At 28.5% G+C, this 11,442-nt stretch overlaps 1 protein-coding gene across 1 annotated transcript; it reads right to left on the reverse strand.

Moving 5' to 3' along the window:
• Positions 1–5,709: 5,709 nt before the first annotated feature.
• Positions 5,710–7,441, reverse strand: LOC137835498 (coumaroyl-CoA:anthocyanidin 3-O-glucoside-6''-O-coumaroyltransferase 1). The gene has a single exon (XM_068644032.2). It carries the CDS (start codon positions 7,338–7,340, stop codon positions 5,919–5,921), a length of 1,422 nt encoding a protein of 473 aa, XP_068500133.2. The 5' UTR covers positions 7,341–7,441; the 3' UTR covers positions 5,710–5,918.
• Positions 7,442–11,442: the final 4,001 nt, after the last annotated feature.

Raw genomic sequence — 11,442 nt, forward strand, 5'->3', positions numbered from 1 at the left:
TAAACATATTCAAAATATATTGTAATAAAAGCATATGAATTAGAATTAACCAAAATGAAAAAAACATCTTTATCAGGAAACTATTTTAAAAGTTAAGTTTTGAATTCTTTCCAAATTTATATAATTAGAAGTAAATTTTGATTGTAAATCCGTTAAGAAAATTAATATAAAGTTCGAAATTAGCAACTCCGGATAGGTTTAACTTAATATATTGTCTAAGATTTGTTACACTGCACATTTTTTTACTTTAGACAACATTGAAGTAGGTCACACTTATATAACAATTGCCTAAACAAAGAAAAGACAACGATTTTAGGAGTGTGGTTTAAGGACTACCAAATACACATTTGTAAAACTGTTGCTTATTTATAGCATATTTTTTAAGTGTTATATTTAAAATGTGTGAGTTAAACAATAAAATTGTGGCCTAAAAGTGACCATAACATACAAATGGGGCCTAAAAGTAAAAAGACAACAATTTTACAAATATGATCTAAACGGATATGCAACACTTAATAGACTGTTGCCTAAAGTTTACAATAAATATTTATTAATTATTAAAAAATATTTTAATAATTACCACAAATTTTTTATGAAAAAATGGACACACGTGCAGGTACTTATGTGTTTCTCATAGTGTATATAGAGAATACTCATTTAATATTTCTTTTTTATGCTTAATTATTTTATAATGTGATCGTTACATTCAAATATTTATAATTAACTTACATAAATATTTACCAAGAAATATTTTTTTTATATTAAAAAAAATTATACTAATTGTTTTTTATCATCAAAATCCCATATACTACTTATATACATAAGATCGTTTAGAAGTGACTAGATCATCTAGTGTCTCAATAAATCTAAACATAATGAGTCAAATATATTAAATATATTAGTGAGTGATATATATTAAATACGATACATATATTAAATACATAAATAATTTGATGCAAAATAAAAATAGTAATTTAAAACAAAAATATTTATTTTAAATGTAATATAAAGAGTAGTTGCGAGTTTTGTTTTTAAATGTCACATAAATTTTTACAAATTAACTTATTAACATTTTTCTAAACATACATCTATGTTCATTTTCTAATACCTCTTACGAACTAGGAATTATTAAATAAATAAAAATATTAAAATAAGAAAAATTTACAGTTAATATCTATTATCTCTGTTTAATTTTTGTTCATTCCTATTGAATTTTAATTAAGTGATATTCATTATCATTATTTTAATTCACTATTGTATTCAAATAATATCTAAATCAAAATATAATAATACGTTAATAAATTTGTTCACACATATTTGTTAATATCAATTTATTTTGATATTAAATAAATGTTCTCATAAATTTTTTTCTATAGTAAAAGTACATAAACTTATTTTTAAGAAATTATAAAATACTTATCCTTTAAACCTTAATACAAAATTAAAAATATGAAATCATACAAATTAAAAATTATTCAAAAAAAAATTGTGCTATAAGAATATGACGGTTCTAAAATATATCAACTATGTAAATAGAAATTAAATGTAGTAAATAATTTAGATAAAGTAGATTTTAAATTTATCGAAACTTAATTTTCACAAGAATATAAAAATTAGTACTACATATCTCAATAGAAAAAAAATTAGCTAACATTCGTTGAGAAAAAAATTCACCATAGTTGAAATTTTTTCTCACAAATAATAACCAGAAAATAAATTTAACCTACGTTGACATATAAATAATATCAGTTAAAAAATAATTAATATTCATGTGGACTAAAAAGTTCTCATTTACATCAACCGAAAAATAATGTTGTTGGTGTTGGTAAAAAAGTTCTTATTTATATCAACCGAAAAATAATGTTATTGATGTTGGTAAAGAAAACTTATCCACATTACTGAAAATAACATTGTCAATATTAATCAATAATAAATAATAATAATAATCTTATTAATGTTGTTAAGGAAATAACTCTTACTTACAAAACAGTAATGTTAAGTGAAAAAATCGTGTTTAGCGTTATAAAAAAACATCGGTGATTTTGTTAAAAAAAGTTATAACTACATTAATTAAAATCAATAAAATATTAATGATGTCTGTTTTCGGTTATTTCTTGTCTACGTGGAAAGAAATGTGTGGTTTGTTATTATTTGGATAACCAGATGTATACAGGGAGTGATGAGGGAGGACTGAGGGAGAGAAGATGTTGGGGTTGGATAACGACGGTGGAAGGAGATACTTGATTCTAAATATCGTGGATGGAGAAGCCTGCGAGAGGGTGTGAACTTTGGTAGGACCTCTCTATGGTGGAAAGATTTGGGGGTCAGAAGGATGGGGAAGGAATTTTGAAGATGCTTTCAAGTGAAAGATTGGCAATGGAGATAGTGTTTTATTCTGAGAGGATAGTTGGGCGGGTAATGGAGCTCTAAAGCGTGTTTATTCGTGGTTATTCTCCCTGAGTTCTTGCAAAGATGCTAAGGTGGATGAGCTTGAGAAATGGATTAATGGTTCTTGGGAGTGGCAATTAACTTGGAAGAGGAGTCTATTTGAATGGGAAAAGCCTTTGGTGTGTATTTTTTTCCAGGGTCTTCAAGGGTTGAGTTTTGACATGGAAGAGAAGGACAATTGGGTTTGGAAAGATGGGGAATTCCTTATTTATACGGTTAAGTCTTCTTACAATTGTTTAAGGAGGGCACACGAAGGGGAGAATGTATTTGTGTACAAAATGTTTTGGAGGAGTAAAGTCGTGCCCTCTGCTTTTGTCTCTACTTGGAGGGTACTGAAAAATAAGATTGCAACTAGGGCCAATTTAGAAAGGCGCGGAATTGCGGTTGAAAGCCTTTAGTGTAGTCTTTGTGGGGTAGAGGAAGAGATTTGTCGTCATTTATTTTTTGAATGCAGAATTGCTTGGATAGTATGGAGTCATTGTTTGGCTTGGCTTGGTGTAATGTCAGTGAGTCACAATGATCCACTGTTAAATTTGTTTTCAGTTTAGGTTGTGTAACGCCTCTAATTCTGTCAATGATGTTTGGGGAGTAATTTGGATTGCAATAGTTAGCGAGATTTGAAAGCACAGGAATAATGTCATTTTCAAAGGGGGGGGGGGGGGGGGCGGGTTGATTGTTTAGAAATGTTTGTTATGATTCAATTAAAGGTTTGGTCTTGGGTTACTTTTAAGTCACATTCTGGTTTTTTTTCCTACTTTGACTGGTGTCTTGATCCATTGGTTTGTAAGACGTTGGTTAAGTGATGTAATTTTGTCGCGTAGTTCCAGAATTGGTGTTGTGAGGATTGTCGATTGGATCACCCCTGAAGTGGTCCATATTTAATTTATTGTTTATTACTGATAAAAAAATGTTTTTGGTTTCTCTCTCATGAGCAGAGAAAAAAGAGTAAAGCCACATAGACCTTATGCCTTTTACTTAAATGTCTTTCGTTACATTGTGCATGCATGTGAAAATTGTGTGAGAACTGCGCATAGAGACATGCAAGAGGAATCCATGTAGAAGAATTTTTGACTAATTTTGCAATTTTTTAGTTCAAATGCTTAAACCCATGAACCTCTTTTTTGGCACCATTTCAAAGCATTCCAAAGGTGAAGGTTATCTGTACCATTTCAAAGCATTCTAGAGAGCTTGTTTCGTTGAGCTTTTTTCCCTTGTCTAGAGAGTTTGCATGTGATTTCTTGAGCCCATTTTAACTGTGTTGTTTATGAGAGAGAAGTTTTGTGGTTGACATCAAAATAATGTTTATGGAAAACATAGAAACTTGGATACAAAAGGTTAGTGAAATCGATTAGCATGCAACATAAAGATAAGGAATAATCGATTATGTATTTTGTTTAAATTGATAATGATTACCATGAACCTTATATAGAAGATAGAATTAAGGGGTATTTAAAGTTTAGAATTGATTTTGCGGTGTGTTGTAGTGCATGCAAACACACCCTCAAATTTTCACACATTTCCTCCACAATCCAAACACACACTAAATATCACTAGTATCAATAGAAAAGACGATGTTAATTTTTTTATCTTTATAAAAAACCGAGATATCTTGAACAAAACTAACCTAACATATCCTCAATTGATATTGAATTAAAGAAGAAAATATAAAGAAATTAAATGTAAATTTGAAAAAGGATAAAAAATTCTTATTTTGTAGATATAATTTAAAATAATTCAATGTAAATATTTAAATTAATCTAAAATATTCTATTAAAATTATATATTTTATCAGAAAATATTTCAAATTCTTTATAAAAGTGTGCTCTTAAATTAATTCACAATCCAGCCATGGTCATATTGTTTCGATTTTTTGTATTGTACTTTTATTTAACTGTTCAAATACTTTTAATTTGATTTCTACAAAAATAAAATACAATTATAATAATTCGTCAAGACACTTTCCATCAATTTACGTATCAAAATAAAAATAGAGTAATATAATAGTTACATTACACGTAATTTATTTAATGGAAAGTGTGAAATATGATTTTTGTTTTGAAAAGTTTTGCTGGAGAACCATGGAGCTACCACATCCGAGTTAATAAGATTGAAGAAGATAGAACTTTGATTAGAACATTTATTTCTAAGAGACTTTTCTTCATTTTCTTAATTTTGTAAATTTGTAATTTGGTAATTTTTGTGTAGGATTTAATTGGACTTGTATTTGGGATTTATTTGGACTTGTACTTGGACCATGTATTGAACTTATTTTCATGGATCATATATATTGGATGAATTAGAGTATGATGTAAATAGAAAAATAAAGTCTAGCTAAAGTTACAATTGAATTTCTTTAATCCAATGCAGCTCTAGACCATTTAGGGTGAACAAATAAATAAATAGAGTGCAAATATAAAGCATGAAGTGAAAAATAAGGCATGAAGGTTCACATGGCATCCTTTTAATAGAAAGGATTTTCACCAACTAAGAATGGTCACTTGCCAACCTCTAATTTAAAAATATTTGCTCCAATGAGAGAAAGCCTACACTTGTCAAGTTGAGTGAAGAGTTTTTAGATTAATTTTTTCTGAATTTTGACACACTGTAAATAAAAGTGTCAACTCTCTTGTAAAGGATTAAAATTGAAAAGAAATTTACTCACTTTGTTTTAGCACTAGTTTTGTGTTTAGCTTAGAATTACTTAGGAATTGGCCTCATCTCTTCTAAGTCTCTATATTCACTAACCAAATTTATCTTCTTCATTCAATTTTCTTCATCCATTTAACCCAATCAGACATCTATCAAATCATAACATATGAAAAATTACAAAGAACTATGTTTATTAAGTTTCTTCATTGACTTTCATCTTACAAAACTTGTAAAGGTTAAACAATTCTATAATGTTTTCTTCCTTCCTTGCTTCCTTGTGGTAACTCCAAACGAAAGTCATATTTTGATATCTCTATCTAATAAAAACCACTTACAAGTCATGCAGTTGGTCATTGAGCTGAAAAGAAAGATAAATATAAAATATGTAGATGGAAGAAAGAATCACTAGTTTCCTTTCTTTTTTATACGTAGAGGAAGGGAAGAAACATGGTTTCCTTTCTTATTTTAAATATTGGAATTCTTTATTTGGCAAGTTAGCATGTTACTTTATTTTGTTAGTGTAGATGTTTAATTGGTTATTTATAAGTTTGATTTTACATAAGATTCCCCTTTAGATCAATCTGTTTAAAATTCGTGGAAAAAAGTCACCCATTTAAATCCATATATAGTATATGGCAGATTCATGAAGACCTAATCCAACCTGGTTTTAACCATACCTATAATCACATCTAAAATTTCAATGTTTAAGCTGTCCAAATGACCTAAAACGGTAGGTTTAAACACAACAACAAACCACTATAAGGCATCACAGAAACACTAAACAGAAATAGAGGTTAAACGAGAATATATTTTGGGTTCACTTACAATTTATTAATATTGTGGAGTTGCTCTTGTAAGATGTTGGTGAACTTATTCATGTGAGTCCTTTCAAGAGCCAATCCAACCTCAATTCCTCTTTTTTCGTCTCTACATTCAGAAAGAGAAATTGATCCAGACGATTCAATATGCGCTGCTTCACATTTCTTAGGCTTTCCCCAACCAAAATCAGTCTGGTACACACCCAATTTTGGTGAACCTGCAATAACCAGCACAGATTTACCTGGTTTCCCTATCTCTCTGTAATCTGACATCAACGTTTCAGCATTTCTCAAAGCATCACTCTTCAAATCTCTAACTTGTCTTTCAATGGAGTTTGCTGCCCCTACAATACCACTTTTTCCCACTAGCTCACTCCTCTTTATTGCCACAATGTAAGAGGTTAGACAATTTCCAAAGTACGTGGAAGGTAATGAAAATTCAGGAAGATCACGGCAATCTGCTAGAAACACCAAGTGGCAAAGTTCATCACACTCTTGGGAAAAACAATTGGCTTTTTTCTCTTCCGACCGAATCATGCAAACCCAAATTATAGAGCACGCGACAACAAAGGTTGATATGTGTAATGCCCCCGAATCGTTGGTGGCACATTTAAGAGAGACCCATTTCTTTAGTTTCTCAACTTGTTCAAGATCGAGTACAACATTGAAGCGAACCTTGTTAGTGGAAAGATCTCGCACGAGCCCCGCGAACTCCATGCTTTTCGAATCACAATGTTCAAGTTCTTGAAAGTAAATGAACTTAAGCCCCTTTGGGTCTTTGACTTTGTCTCTCTCGTGTGAAGGAAGAGACAGAGAGGTTTCAATGGAAGCCAAGTCCCCTTTTGCCTTGCAAAGAGAAGCCCAAAACTTGATGAAGTGATGAAGTGATTTGCCATCCCCAGCAAGGTGGTTGAAGGTAAGACATATGCTGAAGCCGGAGTTTGGGAAAACCGTGACTTGAATGGCCATGAGAGGAAACACACGTGTGCCATCTTGCTCCAGACGAGGGGAAGGCAAGGTGGGAAGAAGAGGGTGCCAGTTTCGAACGTCTTGAGGTGAATGAGAAGTGAGGAGAGTGAAGTCTGCTGTGGACTCTGCAACCGTGAAGGAGAGAGAGTCGCCATGAAGGTAACGGATGTGAGAGAGATGGAGTTGTGGTGGAACGATAAGATTGGAGGCAAAGGGGAAGAAGTGTTGGAGAGAGAGGGAAAGAGAGTGTTTGAGAATGGGAAGTGCTGTTTGGAGGAAGTGGTGAGTGGGGTGGGGAAACTGATAGAAGAAGATGCGTTGGATGGAGTTGCAGAAGAACCATGGAATATCGAAGAAAGTGAGGGGAAGGGTGGTTGAAGGAACACAATTTGGTGGCGGAGAAACTTGACACCGCTCTATCATCTTCAATGAATCAAGTTTTCTCAGGTGAGCCATTTTTGTAGCACTGTGGCTGTGAAATCAAACTCTAAAAGCCTCTCACAGAAGCTTCATGTGAGAGAAAGAAAAAACTATCAATCTCTCTACCATGTTAAAATTAATATATATATATATATATATATATACATATATATAAAAAGGAAAGATAAAACTATAACATTATAACATTATCCTCTTTAATATAATTTAATCATTTTATTACTATTATTATTGTTTAATTTTAATTAAATTATCACGGAGCGCTGTTATAAAATAAAATTAGAAATTAATGGTTAAATTTAAATTAATTTGTATTGAAGATTTTACGATTATCGGTAAAAATATTTTATTTCATAGTATAATGAAAATCTCATCTTAATTTTATAAAATTATAGGAATATAGGGTATTTTGAATTAAAGGAATTCTTTTTTCTTTCGAGACAGTAGTATCAAACATTTGTCTAGAATATGCTCTTTAGAAAGGAAAATTAAAAATATTGATATATGTGTAGAAGAACAACAAAAATTATAGATCTGAAGGATATATGATGTGATAAAAAGATAATGATAAGAAAAAGTGTTTATCAAATGAAATATATCTAAAATTTTAATCAAAACTTGATATACATCTGGAAAAAGAACAAAAAATTGTAAATTTATAGAATATATGATATGATAAAAGAGAAAAATAAGAAGGAAAAATAAATATTTTACAAGTGTATAAGTATTGTATCATTGTCATTTACAAAATGATTTGATGAAAAGTGAAAATTGGAATACTTTTTTAATTTTGTAATACGTTATTGCACTTCATGCTCAACACGCGCATTGTTATTTAATCATTTTTTTAATTTTGGTAAACAAAAGTTACATTGTATAATCATAAAAGACAAAAAATGTACATTCATATTAGTTAGATTCCTTTCCCACCCCTTTATTACCCCGAGAACAAATAATATATATATATATATATATATATATATATTTAAATATAAATATAAGAGTTAGGAATTTAAGCGTAAAAGTATGATGTTTAATGAACCAGATAATTAATATAGATAAAAATTAATAAATTTATTATTTTAAGATTTGAGATCAAAGTATATGTTAAATGAATAAAACCAATAATATATAAAAGTAAAAATATTTTAAAATAAGTGTCGTATACAAGCATGATTTAATAACTTGATCATCCTTTTTGTATTACGTGACGTGTGTGACAAGTCTGTTATATCCTAAAATAATGTTGCACATCAATATAATAATTGATTGTAAACGGTGGTGATTTAAAAACACTAGTTTAAAAATAAAATATGGTTTGATATTATTTCATTTCACTGTAATATTAAATTGATCTTCCACTTTATGGTTTGAATTTTTTTTTGCAGAAATTATTTTTGTAAGATATTGTTAAACGAGATCTATACACCTTTTAGTTTTAAATAAATTTTCCTTTTTTATTTTTGATATAAATATCACTCGTCTTTTCTATTTTTTTATGTAGATATTTGTTGTTGTTGTGATTTTAATAAATTACACCAATAATTTTATATTTTTAATGGATACACATTCGCCTTTTTCATTTTATTTTAAAATAATTATATTTGTATTTTAAATATTATATCAATTAAAATTTAAATAAAAAGTTAGAAAAATAAAAAATCAAAGTTCTAAATAAACAAATTTTGTATATAAAAAAGTAAATGAATATTTGCATTTCGAAAATATTATTTACAAACAAGAAAAATATTACTTTATCAATTTTTTAAATATTTTTAATAAGAAAATTTACAATTTAGAATTAATGTATTTTAATGATATTTTAATATATAATAGTTTATCATTCAATTTTTTCTTATACAAAATTATTTAAATTATATATTTTAAACACTTTTTATTTATTTATTTATATTTTAGTTAATATGTTACTTTTAAATACAATAAAATGGTGAATATAACTTAATTGAAACAATAAATAAATGTGTGTTATTTGATAAAAGAATACTTATTTGGAAGCTAGATGAATGTTCGTATCATTGAATTAAAAATATAAAATGTTAAGTGTCTCTTTTAAAACCAAATAGATGGTAGGTGTCACTTTGCATTACCTAGAAAAGAAGATACGTGTCCTTTTCTCTCACTTTTAAATTTATTTTTTTACCCTATTTTGCAAAATATTTATAATTAGACCAATTATAAAATAAATTCAGACAAAAATGTAATAGATAATTGAGAGGTCGGCAAGGTTTCGAAATCTCACTTACATAATTATATAAGAAATATAGCAAAAATACATTTTGAAACTAACTAAATTGGGAACTTCTTACAGAAAAATATATACAACTCTTTTATAGTTGATAACCAATGTTATATATATATATATATATATATATATATATATATATATATATATATAAAATTGACCTTCTAAATTATAAAATTTAAAAAAAAAATGGAAAAAAATAAACTTACTTAGTCACTAACTTAGAAAAAAAGTGTTTTTAGAAACTAAATTTTTAGTTTCTAAAATGATAAAATTAGTCATTTAGAAGCTAATAATCTTAAGTGGCTAAAATCATGGTCGCTAATTTTATATATCAATTTAGATTCTAATTTAGAAACCAATTTAGTGACCATTAAATAAAAATCAATTTAATGACCAAATATATAGAAACTAATTTAGTGACCAAATATATAGAAACTAATTTAGTGACCAAATATGTAGAAACTAATTTAGTGACCAAATATATAGAAACTAATTTAGTGACCAATTATATAAAAATCAAATTAACAACCAATTTTATTTAAACCAATTTAGTGACCAAAATATATAGAAACTCATTTAGTGACCAAATATATAAATACCAAAAAATGGTCACAATATTGGTCTCTAAATAATATAATTTATTATAAAATATTATTTTATTATTTTATTATTTTATTATTATTTATTTATATTATTATTATTATTTATTTTATTATTATTTATTTATTTATTCATCAAGTATAAAAATCAATACATTTGACATATTTTAAGATTGTATGTACAACATATAGATAACAAGGTTGGGTGAAAAAAACTTTTCAAATAGCTCTTCTAACTCCCCTCCATATGCTTCCTTCCATCCTCCTCAACACCACCGAACCTGTAGCTAAGATAAAAATTTACACAGTTACACCTACTATCATACTCACTCTTATTTTATCTACCCTCTACCAACTATGGTTTTAGTTCCTAGCAGTGAGACAAAAAAGATTAGCATAGCAGGGATAAAATTCCATAAAAAACAGAACAAAAGGACTTTAAAGAACATGAGAGTGGCACATATTATAATCCTGCAGCACCAACTATGTTGTCATTGACAACTTATAACAACTATTTCTCTTGTTAGAAGTAATTCTATGCAATGTAGAAACTAAGAGTTGCTGCCAATCATTTCAAATGATACAAACAAGGTGCTTGAAAAGTAAAAAACTTAATCTATCGTTTTTTTTAACTTTATTCCATGAAGAGCTAGTGCTCAGTGGTGTACCATGTGACCTTTTGATGTTAGCTATAACAATAATCATCTACCTGTCAAAAAATATAAAATAAAATTTATTAGCAAGATTGAAATTTAAAAATATATATAGAATAGTGTAACAAAATTACCTTGATAAGGACTGAGTGGTTTACTGGGTGGTTGTGTTTCATCCTCATCTTGAGTTTTCTCAAAACTTGGTGGCATTGATTGACGATTAATGCTATCCATCCATTGTCGAATCATTGCATTATTTTTCTCAAAAAGTTGCTCAATATTTAAAATTTTGATTTGAAGCTCATGTCTTTCTTTCTTAACTACTTCCATGTCTCTTTTAAGTTCATCAAGCTCTTGACTTTGTATCCACCCATTTGAGGAAGAAGATGAGCCAAGGTAGTAAGGCCTACCTCCAATAACAGTAGATTCCATTCCAAGACCATATATCCTCCCATTCTTGGTTCCAGCTACATCACACCAAACATCTAACTCATTTGGAGGGGGAATTCCTTGTGTAGATGCATTTTGTGTTAAGTCTTCAAATTTACGTGTAAATTTTGCATGTTAACATCAATAGAATATTCATACCAATAGAATATTGA

Source organism: Phaseolus vulgaris, chromosome 5 (assembly GCF_051622355.1).
Source record: "Phaseolus vulgaris cultivar YP4 chromosome 5, ASM5162235v1, whole genome shotgun sequence".
NCBI classification, from domain to species: domain Eukaryota; kingdom Viridiplantae; phylum Streptophyta; class Magnoliopsida; order Fabales; family Fabaceae; genus Phaseolus; species Phaseolus vulgaris.